Below are 15,494 nucleotides of genomic sequence, written 5' to 3'. Positions count from 1 at the left end.
TCAATGGTATGATTAAAAGATTTAAAATGCTGGTGACACTCATGTTGAAGAAAATTGCATTGACTTTAGTTATTCATACAGGTTACATTTGAGATATCCATGAGTTGGTTACAATGATGAAAATGGAGTTCTGGGACACAAGAATGTGGTCAGGATTTCCTAAAGATGGAGCTACTTATTTAGAGATTACCTTTGAAACCATGAAGATAGTGTAGGTATAGGAGGATGAGAGAGGTCTATGATCAGAAGCCTGTGCAGCACCTTTAAGAGGTGAGCAGAAAGAGGAGCTTGCAAAGTAAACTGAAGAAGAACAGACTAAAGAATAAGAGAGAACCATGCCCTGAAAAAGTGGATCTAAAGAAATAAGGCTTGTCACCTGTACCAAATATTTTAGAAAGGACAATTAGGGTAAGAAGCAAAAATTAAACCACTGGATACAGCAGTCAGGATGTACTGATTACTTTAGCATGAACAATTTCAGTAGGGTATTAGGACTAGACACAGCTACAATTAGTTGGAGAATGAATGGAATTTGAAAAAAGTGAAACTGACAAAGGTGGAAAGCACCTACGTGAAACAAATGTTAAATAGCCAAACGATAACATCAAACAGACGCAGAGTGAAAAAATATAACCTAAATTCTTTAATATTCACCCTAATACTTGGAAGAACTAGACTTTGAATGTGTGAAGATAGCTGGGCTTTTGGTATGACCTCTGACATCTTCTAATGCTTTGAGTTAGAACTGGTACCTAACCTTTTTGTTTCTGTTTCATCATCTATAAAATGGTCTACTACCTAAGCATAATTAAAAGAAATTATATATGTGAATGTGCTTTGAAATCTGTAAAGTTCTGGTTTAAGTCTACATTATTCATGTTGTTGTTATATTTCTTCAGCAGTTAGTTCGGTGAAAAGTCTAAACCCATTGGTGTTAAATATCATGTATCGATATTATTTTTATCTAAACCCCATTTTCAGTCATACTCTGTCCAGTGACCTGTGCCTGTCCCCAAACCATAACTTGAACAGATTCCATTTCCAGTCATCTTTTCCTATTTAAAAAAATCTCAGGCAGAGCACAGAAAATTTTTAGGGCAATGAAACCATTCTTCATGGTACCATAAGATAGATACCTGTTATTATAAATTTGTCCAAACCTATGAATGTACAACGCCAAGAGTGAGACCTACTGTAAACTATGGACTATGAGTGACATTGGTGTGTCATGTAGGTTCATCAGTTATAATAAATGTCCCACTCTGGTGGGAGATGTTGATAATAGGGAAGGCTATGAGTGTGTGTGAGGCAGAGAGTATGAGAAATCTCTGAGTCTTCTGCTTAATTTTGCTGTGAAACAACTACTATAAAAAATAAATTCTTTAAAAAAAAGCTCAGTATTGTTGAACAGAGTTTAAAATGCTCTTGTCATAGTCAATTTCACATTATTCTTTTCTTACCATAAATCTGGCTACATTCCCAGGGGCCGGTCATGTACTAGGGAGAGGAGTTTGATCTACGCTTTCACCTTTTCTGTCTCTTTTTTTTTTTAGTTCTTACTCTTCCAGTTCTGTCTTGGTTTCTCCTGTCCTACCACCCTCACCTCCTGTGTGACAGGCATTGAATGCTGATTTCCTTATGTAGCATGTTCACGGAGTCCTGCAGGTTCTCCCACTGCATAGTGCCAGAACACAGAATATTTGCTCAGGTTCATTCCCTTTCAACATTCCTTCAGCTCACTCCTGACCCTGTTAGAATACTTTATAGCCTCCTGTACCTTATCCAGGAGACAGCCCTCACAGAGATGAGTTAATGGCAAGATGCCTTCAGTGCAGTTGCCTGCCGTGTTTATTGATCCATAGGAAACTCGCCTAACCTAGCCATGCCTACTTGTGGGAAGTCATGTTTTTATGTTTCTCTACTATCTCCCCCTCCTCAACCATGCCAGGTCTCAAATACCCCTGCACAAGTGCAGATCAACAATTCTATTGCCTAGGCAGACATCCATCCAACCAGCCAACTGACATGTGGCTTTTATGAGTGAGAGCTCCATCCCTCTGTCAGGAGTCTGATCTGAGTCTTAGTTGCTAATTTTAGGGAAACAGTAAGAGTCCTACTCAAACACCTATTGTTCTTTAAAACATAGATCAATTTTTTTTTCTTTTTTTGGTACAAGCATTTTGAATTGCATTCTGTGAGAAAAACAATCATCACCCTTGACTAAAATCTCTAAGCTGCCTGCATTTAAGTATTTATGCTCTAGGTTTTGACTAAGTTGAGCATAATCAAAATCCCACTGGGAAGAAGTATGTCAAAAAGATTAATTAGAAAGAAAGCAAAAATGGCATCTTCTGATTAATATGATATTCTCTGCCTTTGTGTTAATCATTCGTAGAAAACAAGCTCTTAAATAAAATGAATAAAGATATCTTTACACGGTTTGGATTATAAATTTTAATAAGATGTTGACGAGAGTTCATCTGAGTATTTAGATAGTGTTTATTGAAAAATGTCTCCACCTTTCCTGAGCAGAAACACCCTGTTGTTAGGGTCTCACTAACAATGGGGTCAAAGGCCCCCTATGAAAGAGCTATACATGACTGTTCATCTCCTCCAGGAAAGATAAATTACCATGGTAACACTGCCAAGAAATAATAGGTCAAGTTTTATCCTTCTGCCTCAGGCTTATTTTATTAGGTTTTACTTAGAAGTGGATGCCATTGTAAAATGAAGATTTGGGCATTTCAAAGCTAAACATCATGACAAGAAAATCTGATCCATAAAATCTGCTGGCATGAAAGATAAAGGACAATAGGTAGGAAAAACATCTACATCGATTGAAGAACTATTTAGAGGAGAGTTTATTAGTATTCTCAAATGTGGGCTTGATTTATAGATGCTTGTATACCTATGTGTGTGTAAATTAATTCAAACTGACTGCACAAGATCAGCAGGGAAAAGTGGTTTGTAAATTTTATTTCATAGAAGATTAACTGTTCTAAGGAAAAAAGTTACTTCATTCCAAAATTAAGTATACAACAAGAAAGCATAAAATATTAAGCATCCTGTTTTGCTTACTATTTTTATAAGACTATATTCAGTGCTGCTGTATGCCTGCCTATTTATGGAGATGCAAATAGAAATGCAATTTGCGGGAAAGTAACATGATACAAAATAAGCGATGTGTAATAATAGGCATTTTATTGTTTCTTTTGTTTTAGCGGGTTTTGTCTCAGTGTACATTATGACTTTAGATTTTTCTGGAACAGCATCTTCATCATTTGGGGATGAAATTCCAACATGAAGCAATATATAATTTTTATCATTTTAAATAATGTTGTTCTGTCCTTCTAATAACAAATATGTATGTATGTAAATATATATACACATATATAGTAAGATCTACTTTTTTTAAAGCAATAAGATTTATCACCTCACTTTTTTTGAACAGAATTAATTTTACATAAATGAAATATATTAATGCATTTTAGTATACATAACATCCTTCATGAATTCAAACAGTGAGACTGCATTAGACCTCTCCATGAGGCTACTTTTAATTTTCTATATTTTCTTTTCTGTTAAGTAGTAACTGAGTGTGTGTGACTTTGAAATTTATATTGCTTTCACCCTGATCATGAAGATTGCAAACAGGGGTCAAGGACTGAATTAGTTTCCTAGGGCTGCCATTAAGAAGCACCACAAACTGGGTGGCTTAAAACAACAGAAATCCATTGTCTCAGCTCTGGAGGCTAGAAATTATAAATTAAAGTGTCTGCAGGGCCATGCTTTCTCTCGGGCTCTAAGGCAGAATTCATTCCGTGCCTCTCTCCTAGCTTCCGGTGGTTGCCAGCAATCTTTGGCATTCTTTGGCTTGTTGATGCATCACTGGAATCTGCCTCTGCCCTCTTGTGGCCTTCTTTAGGTGTTGTGGCTCTGTTTTCTTAAAGGGACACTAGTAAAAGGATTAGGGCCCACATTAATCCAGTGTAAACTCATCTCAACTTGAAACTCATCCGCAAAGACTATTTCCAGATAAGGTCACGTTCACAAGTTCTGAAAGTTCGGTGTATCTTTTTTGGGGGAAACAATACAACCCATTACAGTGACTCTGAATATGAGAACCTCATCACCGAGCCAATTGTATCAATTACAATTTTAAATTGCTGTACTATCTGGTTCTTTAGAAATGATATTTTCACAGTCTTACCCAATCTTTTGTAGATATGTAGGGATTATAATATTCTGATTAATGAAATACTTTTATGCATAGTATTTTAAAATATATAAAACTATGTCTAGCGTAGATAAAAATAAATTTAACATATATCTATCGTGGTCCCTAACTGGCTATAGGCATTCACTAAATGTTTATTGAATGACTGAATGAATCAATTAGCATTAATATTAAACTATGTTGAGCATAATTTAATTTTTCTTCAATCACAATAATTCCTACAGGTAAAATGTAGCAAAGTACAAGTTAAGGGATCACTCTTTGCTTGAATGTTTAAATGACTGTTTATTCCATTTCACATCTTTATGTATTTGGAAATTCACTTATTAAAGTGTGTTTTATGTCTTATGTTGCAGTATTCTCATCCTCAATTTCTGTGGATTTCCTCTTTGGATTATTACATATTATTTCCTTTAACTTAAATTATTTGTGTTGATCAGTTAACATCAGTTTTGGTTTGGTTTCTCCACCTATCAAATTACCTACTCTGTCATATACCAAAATTGTCTGTCCTTCAATCTATTTTTCTCTGTCTAGACATTCAATAAATGTATTCTGATTGTGGTGATAATTTTTGAATTATGTTTCTTTACTAATTGTTACTTCCATTTCCTCTTTAATCCAATACAGAGGGAATTAACCACCAAAACAAAAAACAAATTACAGCATTACCCAGACCTTACAAATGAAAGCTATTTGCTCAATACTAAAACTGCACATTATCTCTGCATGGCCTTAGAAGGGTTTGAAAATCCAGCTCATACAGTTAAAAAATAAACAAAATGTTTCATTAGAGAAAAAATGAAGGCAAAAACAAAGACAAAAATGTCAAAATTCAAATTGAAAACTGTTCCTAGCTACTACATATCAAGCTGCCTATGTTTTCTATTTTATAATTCTTTTCTTGACAGACATTCATTTGCTAATCAAACCTATCATTAAAGCCAAAAATTCCTCCTAAAAACATGATTGAGAAATCAAAATATTTAAACCCACTAAAATTATTTTATTTTTCTTAAAAAAGGAGGAAAATGAAAACTCTCTCTCATGGAAGAAAGTTTTTTTTTTTTTTTTAATCATATTTTTATCCCTATTGTCTCTGTAAGAGATTTTCAGTTGTGGTGTCAATCACCAGAAGCCTATATTTATAGAAAATCAGCAGGTGTCCCCAGTTATTAGAATCAAGTGGGCAGAGGAACAACAAAGCCAGGGTTTGGAGCCATTTTCCTGAGCAAATTAAGAAGAGGTGCGATTTTAGTCAGTTTCCTTCTGGGACTGCTCGTGTTTAATTACATTAGTGGCACTTGACATTATAAAATGTTCTTTTCTTTCAAATATGACCTTCTATCATCATTAGAAAATGTCAAATATAGTGAAGTGTTTTTCCGACTTCTTTTTCTTCCTGATATCATAGGAGAGAAAATGCTAATGAGTTTGTCATCCTGAAATTGTGTCAATACCCCAAACCAATGCAGAGGCAACATGGTGTTGGTTTATATTAGCTTAGGTTTACTTTTTTCTTTGCCTTTGGAGAGGAAATTTCTGCTTTCTATTTTTTACCCTTCCCCTGATTGATGCAATTTCTAATTCTCCCTGAGAGCTTTTATGTGACAACTGCTTCCAATTAGATTGTTTCGGAGTTTAAATCAGAATGGTGTGGAAGGTCCTGCCCCTTGCTGTGCCTTAAGTGCTATCCAAAACCTTCTTCTTCTTCTTCTTTTTTTTTTTTTTTCTTGAAAGCTGTTTTGGTCCCCTTCACTCTATTTTTAAATTCTGATACATAATGGATCTCCTATCATAGGGTTTCTGTAACATTTCAATCAAGCTGTAAGGGACCTTGATTTCTGCTCTCTCAAAGATTACACAAGTGTGAAATTCTTGTGTTTTATAACACTAGAACTAGTTTTTTGTTTTTGTTTTTGTTTTCTGTCAAAATAAAATTAACATCTTATGAAAGGGGAAGCTGTCGCTGGAAAAGGTCAAGAAGAGAAAGATAATGTCATAGTTTTCCAACACAACATTATTCAGTGCCTGTGTTGAGTAAGTGCTTGACAGGAAAGGTCTACGTCACCATTTAACAGTGCCTCTGCTATACTGGTTGTTTTCTTCTATTGAGAAATTACGGGAAAGTTCTGTCTATTGTACAGAGAAAGTAGCAGGAATGGTGTTCTCAACCTGTAAGAACGGTAATCAATGCCAGAAAGAAAGATATTTTACCAGGAGAAAAAGAAAGCCATTTAAAGTTAATTTACAATAGGAAAAAAAAAGGTATATTTATAGATAATGTGTTCTGGAAAATATGAACCCAAGTGAGATATGGAAAAGTTTTAAAATAGAAAGGCTAGTTATAAGGGGTTCTGTTCCCTTGAGAGCTAAACTATATTACACAATCTCTGATTGTACCTTGTTTTTTAAATATTGTCTTTGGGAATTTGTTCGCTAAGTTGCTTCTTTATTTCACACTTCAGTATACTGCTAACTGAATTAAATCCAACACACATCCAAGACTTTCTAAATAAGCTCAAGATTGGCTTTTTCTGCCTAATAAATTTGTATATTTGTCTCAATTTTATGTGCAGTTTATGATATCCATGTTTATATACCAAGCAAAGTACAATAAAATATTTAAACAATGGCCAGATAACTTGTATTATGTAGGCAGAAACTATGTAGCATTGCATTTCTTAGCATATTATAATGCTTGGGATTCAGCTCTTTTTATAAAATAATTAGCTAATCCTGTGCCTATTTACAAATAATTTTAAAAATTAAAATATTTAACATTTTTTAATGATTTCTAATACCACTTAGTATATTAAAGATATTAACCCTTGGTTTCTCTGGTAAAATGTGAGTGTATTTCTCAGTGTATCACTTGATTATATATCATTGTGATTTTATTTTTAGCATTTTTTTTCTATATTCAAGGAATTGTCAGATTTTCATGTGGTGAAATCTATACTTTCCTTTTTGATTTCTGCCACTGATGTTCTGAAAGATCTTCCCCACTGGTTTTGCTTTATTTTTGCTATTTTGGGTACCATGCCTGTTTTCATTTTAACTCTAGAAACTTATTTCCCTAATATTACCTAATAAACCCTTTATAATCAAGACCTTATCCATGCTCCAAGAGTAGATATAATTGTTGCTGGCTTCATGAAAAGTCACACCCTTAGCTAATTTTCAACTTCCATTTCACACCTCCACATTTGCCCCAAATCATTTGCTGATTTCCTCAGCCTTCTTTGATCACCCTTCTCTGAACTTGCAGGGGCCAAATAGACTATACCATATAAATTAGGAGCGATTGTAAGCAACCCTGAGTTTGCCACTTTTAGTCAGTCCCCAGTGGAGTATAAGCATCCAAGCAGGGGGCCTTATGGGAGAGGGTCAGCATATCCAACATGAGCCTGTCCCAACAGTAAGACCCAGGAGATACTAGTTGCATTTTGATGATAAAGAAACCTGTTCTTCAGTCATCTGACACATTAGCTTTTCCTTCAAGGCCTATTAAGTCTGAGGGTAGCTGGGATGCATTCCGTGCACAAGGGAAGCATCACTTGGAGAAGGGGAGAAAAAGGATCCAGACTGATGTCAGAAAGAAGGTAACATATCTGAGCAAAATGGGTTCAAAGCACTTCGAGTACTAAGAAAGAGAAGTCAGAGCCCGGTCTCCAGGGAGTGTGGCAAAGTGGGGGAACCAGGGAGATTTGGATTGCAAGTGATATCTCAGGTCCTGCGAAGTTGGTTGAATTGAGTAGTAATTTCTTGAGCTAATCACTATTCAGTATACATGACAGGTTATTTCAGTGTTGCAGCTGCCTCTGAATTTCAGATTTAACTGTTACATGCCCTCTCTTTTGCAGGCCCTGAACCCCCCTATACTTGTAAGCTGCTATCTCCCATCTTTTATGAGCCTGGCTTCCTAAAATTGTAGACACAACAGACAATATATGCTATTTATTGACAACTTTTTGTGTGCCAGGCTCTTTACATGCATTATTTCATGTAACCCTAACAAGCCTACTAGACTTAGAGAGGTTCAGTTTACAGAGGTTCAGTGGCTTGTCCACATTCCCCCAGCTATCCAATGGGAAAGCAGGAAATCCAGACCTGTCTGACTCAAACATCCATACAAAGCAGGTATTTTTATTCTCATTTTACAATTGACTAAACTCTATGCTTATAAAAGCAGGGACCTTTTCATAAATTTATGTTTTCCCCAAAGTAAATTGTACTTAGTAGATAGATAATAAATATATTATGATAGTGCTAATGTACTCTTCTGGTTTTAAACTATGCAAAAAGCCACCAATTTTGATGAGTATAATCTTTTTATTTTCTATTGTGAGATGCTGGTTATTGGGAGTGAAAATAAATAGAAGGTACTTTGAGCTAGATTTTTACCATAAAAAAGAATTTTTCATAATATTGCATAGCTGCCATATGAAAATCATTAGGAAAAAGAAGACTAAAAAAGATGTATAGCTATACATTGCAAGTACAATTTAGACTCTGTTTTTGGAATCATTAATCACCTCCCAAAAGATGTATTGCCTTATTTTGTGAGAAATTATTATTGTTATTTTTTAGGATACAGCAGGCCAGGAAAGATACAGAACTATCACCACAGCCTATTATCGAGGAGCCATGGGCTTTATCTTAATGTATGACATCACAAATGAAGAATCCTTCAACGCGGTACAGGATTGGTAAGTAAGAGCAAATGCTCACATTAATAACAATGATTTTTTTTTTCACTCATCTCTCTCTTCTTCCTCAAAGCAGTGACCACACTGCAATGTAATATGTTGTTTTATTATACACTATAATCCCACTTGTGCTTCATAACGCAAACAAATACTAACTATGCTCAGAATTGTTATTTAGGGGTTGCTAAAAAATCATTTTGGTAATTTTTCTGCATTTTGTTCATTTTCGTGCTTTGCATACTATCATTCTTAGTTCTATGGAGTCTAGTGCATTGCTTTTGATTTTTTAAAATATAAATAATAATGGCTTGGAAATTTATTAGTCTAAAATAGAGATCTGGAAACTATGAACCACGGGCCAAGTTTGCTGTTTTATTAGAACACAGCCATGTTCATGTACTTATTACCTATGACTGCTTTCTCACTACGACAACAGAGTTAAGTAGTTGTAACAGACCACATGGCCCACAAAGCCTACACATTTTCTATCTAGCCATTCACTATAAAAGTTTGCTGATCTCTTGTCTAGATTTGTTAAATAGTTTTGAGATTTTCCTCAGATTGAAATTTCAAAATACTGGGATAAAGGATAAGGTAAACCCCAAAGCCTTTCTGACTCATTGCTATATCAAACTATCTGTAAATACCTCTGTCTATGGTGAGTGTGATTTGCAGCTGGGGACTTACTGTTGTGGCTAAAGCTTCCTTCAGCCTCTTCTGTCAGCACTTGCAGAGGAGAGCCAATGCCATGGTCATGATTTCAAGCAGCAGGGATGAACAGGGCTGGTTTTCTGTGGACAGAGCCAGAGTTTAGCTAGAGCTTTGTGTGGTATTAGGTGGAAAATAGAGCTCCCACTGGTGGGACCAGGACTGAACAGACACCACATTTTAACTCCAAATACAGTCACAGCTTGTCTTATGTAAGAAAACATAGTAATACAAAGGTGAAATACACTGCATTCTTTAAAAAAATTTTTTTTTACATGATGGTATTATCTGAAATGATTTTTTTGCATGTCTTTCAGCTCAGTGAAAGTCAGATTGTATTAAAAACTTTAATTTGCTTTAGATTTTTAAAAACTTTTGATCATTTATTTGAGGAAAAGCCTATGTCTTTCTTACATCCACACACACACACACACACACACATAAACATATACACTCACACACACACAATGCAAAAAATAATACCATCGATAATAGCAACTCAAAAGGGAAATATATAACTATAAACTGAAAAAGAAAAGCTTTTGAAAAAAGCTATATGAAAAAAATAATTATCTTAAGTATCCTTTTTTTTAATAGACAAAGTATGGTGAAAATGCCAGTTCTTGTCAAGTTAATTCATAAACTCAAGGCAATCTCAATTAAATACCAGCAGGTTTGGTACAAAATGGAATGAAATAGAGAGTTCAGATATAGACACACATTTATGTGAGGATTTAGTTTATGATAAAAGTAGCATTTCAAATTAGAGACAAAAGGTTTATACAGTTAATTGCTACACATAGCTCTGGCACACATATTGCCATGCAAAATGAACATTTTAACTTTGACTATTTCCTCTCAGGAAATGTTGAGATCCAGTGCTCCCAGGCAGAAGGTGTTCATGAATCAGGTTCCAGATTTCAGGGTCCCAAATGCTGTTTACACCCATACTTCCCACCTTCTTTTTTTCAGTGAAAGTTATATGACTACTGAGAATACATGGAAGGCTACACTGAATTCATTAAAACTGAATGGCAGTAATGCTAAGGGCCATGCTATCAGTGCCGCTGACTCTTGCATCACAAATGGTAGGAAAAAGTTTAGCTTCTTCATGCCCTCCACACCATCCATCTGTAATCCCAGTTAATCCAGCTTCAGCCCCACCGAGGCTTTCTCACTTGTCCACAGACCATCTGCCCTATCTCAGTCCTCCTTCTGTTCAAATTCTCTATTTGACTCTATTTATCTATTTTTCCCTTTTGAAGTTCTGTTTCCTGTCTTCTGAGAGGCACGTTTTCTGGATTTTTCTTGTTTCTTGCTAGGACTGCTTCTCTTTCTACTCCTTAGATTTTACTCCCCTCCATCAGCCAAGGGGAAGCATACTCCCGTTTCCCCCCACTTCCTGGGCTTAGTTTCAGTTTCCTTGGCCATCCTATCTACTCATACACATCATTTATCACTATACCAGAATGCTCCCAAGTTTAAATTTCTGGCTCCAATTTGCCTCTTAAACTGCAGTGTTGCATTTCCGGGTGCCCCAAATATTTCTCCACCGGAACATCCTACTGGCTCCTCAGAATCAATTATCTTCACATGAAACTGTTTACTTTCTTGACATTATTATTTCTCTCCATTGAGACCACAATACTTTGTCACCCAGGATCCACCCTGAATCTAGTTCTAACTTTCAGCCTTTCCAATCTGGGGCAAGATGTTGCATATTAATTTTTCTGAATATCCTTTGAATCTGCTTCTGACTTTTTTTTCCTTCTGTGATCATCATTGCTCGGTTTCCTCTTATTATCTTTTGCTTCTACCTTCATAGTAGCTTGCTAACTGGTCTTTCTCCCTTTAGATTTCTTCCCATGCCAATCCATCCTGTCCCACTGCTGCTATAAGGGTCTTCTAAAAGAACGTGATCCTAGAGATCATAGAAGACTCTTGCCCAAAAGTGATGACTCACCATAACCTCCTTAATTAACTGAAACTTTCTTGGACTGACTTTCAGACACACCATATCATGAAGCCACTATATCTTTACAGTCTCATTTCTCACTATTCTAGAGCCAAACTGTACTATTTACTTTTTCTGGAACCCAACCTATACTGTCCATCTTTTTTGGATGTTTTGTTTTGTTTTGTCTTCATGGCTCCCTCTGCTTTGTATATCTTTTCTACAATCTTCCATTCCACCTCAGCCAGACATCTAAGTCTGTCAAAAACCAACAAAGCCCATCTATAAATCAACATTTACTTACTCATTTTTTTCATTCACAAATATATAATCATTGGTTTATGAAGAGTTTTTTTTTATTCATTTAACATTTATTGAGCACCTATTCTGTGAAGTCAATCTTCTAGACATTGGAATTTGAACCTATATCAGCATTTTTTACCCCACTTAATGGATCCACCCTCATCCAGTTGTCTGATATAGAAATCTGAGCACTGCTTTTAATTTCTCCCTTTTTTACTCATTACATCTCATTGACTACCACATTCAATAGTTTTGACTTTCTGAATGCCTCTCATTCCTCTGTTTTGTTCCTACTGCTACTGTCTTAGTCCAGACTGGCATTAGCTTTTTAGAAGCCTTAGCATTTAGCACCTTAAGAATTTTCTATCTTGTCTTCTTACTGTCAAGTTCCACTCTCTCTAAGTCATCCATCATACTGCCATCAGAGCTAATGAACCTTGACATGTCTCTCATCTTAAAAATCAAATCTTTAGTAATGTCTTATTACCTACATTAGAGATTCTGGGAACCCACCTGGATCACTGTGAAGCTCTGACAACTGAAGAAGTAGAGAACACATTCACTCTGGACATACTAAACCAAATCTCCAGTGACAAGTACTGGCATGTATATTTCAAAGCTCCACAAATGATCCTGAAACCCATTTCTGGTTAAGACCATTGATTTAGAATGAAATCCAAACTCTCTAAGGTGGTAGAAAGTGTAGCCTCCACATATCTATTTCACTAACATCATATACTACCATTCTCCTCCACTGATCCTGTGTTTCAACCAGACAGAACTTTTCTCAATTTACAAATGTTCCATCCTTCTAATGTGTCCATTCCTCTGCTAAGAATACCGTCTCTGCTATCCTTTCAAATTTGTATTTGCCTTTTGAGCCCAGATCAAATAGCAGCTTTTCTTTGAAGCTTTTGAAGATATCAGTACCCTGTTTCCTACCCATACCAATTTCTATTCTCAGTGGACAATACTATTCACTCTCTTATCTGTGTGTCTATGCTACCCGAGCACTTATACAGACCACATAAAGAACCTAGCTGACTCTGTTGTTATTTGATTATAGTTTGTCTTCTGTTTTGGACTGTGAGTTTATTAATTTTTTTCCCCTTGTACTGAATACAGTACAATCCTATAAAAAAAATTTTCTGAATTTTTGTTTTGGTAACATATACATAACTTAAAATTTATGATCTTAACCATTTTTAAGTGTAGTTCATTGGTATTAAATACATTCTTATTGTTGTGTAACCATTACTATAATCCAACTCCAGAACTCTTCATGTTACAAAACTAAAACTCTATATCCATTAAATAATAACTTCCTATTCTCCCCTTTTCCCAGCTACTGGCAACCACTATTCTTTCTACCTCTACAAATATGACTACTCTAATTACCTCTTAAGTGGAATCATATAGCATTTACCTTTTTTGACTGGCTTATTTCATTTAGCATAATGTCCTCAAGGTTCAATTCATGATGCAGCATATGTCAGAATTTCCTTCCTTTTTAAAACTAGTATTACATTGTATGTATATTCCACATTAATCCAATATATATATTTTGAATGAGTGATCCAAAGAACCCTAGAGGATCACATACTTCCTTCATCTCTCAACAAAATTATAAAATATTACTTCAGATGGACACAGTTTGGAATTACTGGTTCTATTCTTCTTCCCAACAAAAGATTTAATACTGTATGACATCTATGACACTAAATACATCTATGACACTAAAAATATTCAACTTTTTATTATTCTTAAGTATAGATTTGTATTAAGTTACCAAAAGGTTATAAACTATTTGTAGAGAGACTTTGTGTCCCTTACTTAACATAGTAACTAGCACAAAACGGGTTTTAAAAAAATTATTCTTAATTGAAAAAAAATCAACTCATCAAAAACCTTGGGACATGTTTAAGTAATAAAAAGAGACTTATATAATAAGAAAAAAAAAAAGAAACCTGTTTGGAAAAAAATCCAATTCAGCAGTTGAAACTTGGTTTAAATATACAGTGTTATTGAGTAGTGGTGGGAAAGAGAGGAGCTTGTTGATATTCAGTGATGGCTTTCTACAGCAGAAAATAAGGTATTCCTAAGAGAAACAAGCAAAAAAGAACATATTCTTTAAATTACTCATCTCCAAGTGCTAACCTTAAAGTAGAAAAAATACAGAAAATTATTATATATAAAAAAAAATTAATTGAAACTTATTTGCAACTAAAATTTCAAATACTCTTCCTAATAAAATGCACTTCCATTACAGAAGAAGTAAAGAAAATCCTTGTTGGCTGTAATCTCAGTAAAATTCTTAAACTAATTGTAGGGAGATTTAGATTAAGTCCTATGTTTATTAAAATTTAATTACAAATTCTAGTCTGTTAAGAAGGTAGGTAGAAAATAGCAGCAAGCTACCAAATTATTTTAAGGAATAAATAAATAATGGAGGCTGTTACTTTTTTGAAAACACATTAGACTGTGATGTGAATTTTCCAATTAAATTTTATTTGGGAAACTAAAATAAAAATATCCTCATTAATTTAGCCAAATTCCTAAGTTCTATAAAATTAGCAGAAAATGAAGCTTACTATGAGCTTATTTATAAATTTATCTTTAGTCCACAATTTTCAAAAAAGAACGTGAGGAAGTAAAAACAAAAAATACATATAATCTGGTTAATAAAGTAGGACTAGAGAGTAATTCCCAAGAATCAGGAGATAATATTGTTTTAGCCCTTGTTCCCTAGAAATTGGGTAGAAAAGCTTAAGTGCTAATGCTTTATTGGGAAGCACAGTTTCAGGGAAGCAAAAATGAGAAAAGAGAGCGCATCAGGGATGAAGGGGGAAAGAACACTAGGAGGCATCTTGCAAATTTATCATCACTTTGGTATCATATCAAGTGGAACTGACCATTGATCTCATGGGGAACTTCTTCAAAGAGACTATGTGATAGAAGGGAGAAGAATTTTCCCATCAGCTCTTGTTTTCTGTGGGCTAGATGTTCACTTCTAGGACTTTAACTCCTCAAATTTCTAAGTTACACATGCATAGATGACTCATTTCAGTAGCAACAGGGAAGCTTCAGTGTGGGAGGCAAGAGCTGTGTGCCATTGGCCTGAGGTGAGCTACTTTGGGTTATGCTCTTGTTTCGTTGATAACAGAGGTGATAGTTGAGCAGAGCTCTTACAGAAGTGGTAGGCAGGAGGAATGGAACAAGGGGGCAAGAGCCCTTCAGACAGGTGAGTCCAAGAGGATCTGAGGGGGTGCATATAATGAATCTGGTAGAGAATTTAAAAACTTATAGAAATCCATGAGATAAAAAGGATTATTGTATTTAAACTGAAATTTAGTTCTGAGACTCATTGAAACCAAGGTGAAAACCAAGGCCAAAAGAAAGAAGAAAAAAAGTAAACATGGTATATTATGCAGCTCTCATTATAGGAAAGAGAAAAAAATACCATACTAATCCCCCAGGGCAAAGAAAGTTTTCTTTGAATTAAATTCTGATGGAAATGTTCTTTATTTGGGGCACATTGGGCTTATGTCAACAATGGCTTTTATAACTAGCATTAAAAAGA

At 35.0% G+C, this 15,494-nt stretch overlaps 1 protein-coding gene across 1 annotated transcript in view; it reads left to right on the top strand.

The window, feature by feature from the left end:
* Positions 1–15,494, top strand: part of RAB3C (RAB3C, member RAS oncogene family) — a 253,877-nt gene that overhangs the window by 102,860 nt on the left and 135,523 nt on the right. Inside the window, exon 3 of the mRNA XM_023537193.1 lies at positions 8,831–8,949. Coding sequence (XP_023392961.1) covers positions 8,831–8,949 — 119 coding nt within the window. The remainder of the gene's footprint in view (positions 1–8,830; positions 8,950–15,494) is intronic.

This window comes from Pteropus vampyrus, unplaced genomic scaffold (assembly GCF_000151845.1).
Source record: "Pteropus vampyrus isolate Shadow unplaced genomic scaffold, Pvam_2.0 Scaffold181, whole genome shotgun sequence".
Lineage (NCBI taxonomy): Eukaryota > Metazoa > Chordata > Mammalia > Chiroptera > Pteropodidae > Pteropus > Pteropus vampyrus.
Note: the sequence above shows the minus strand (reverse complement) of the source record. Positions and strands in the feature narration are given on the sequence as shown.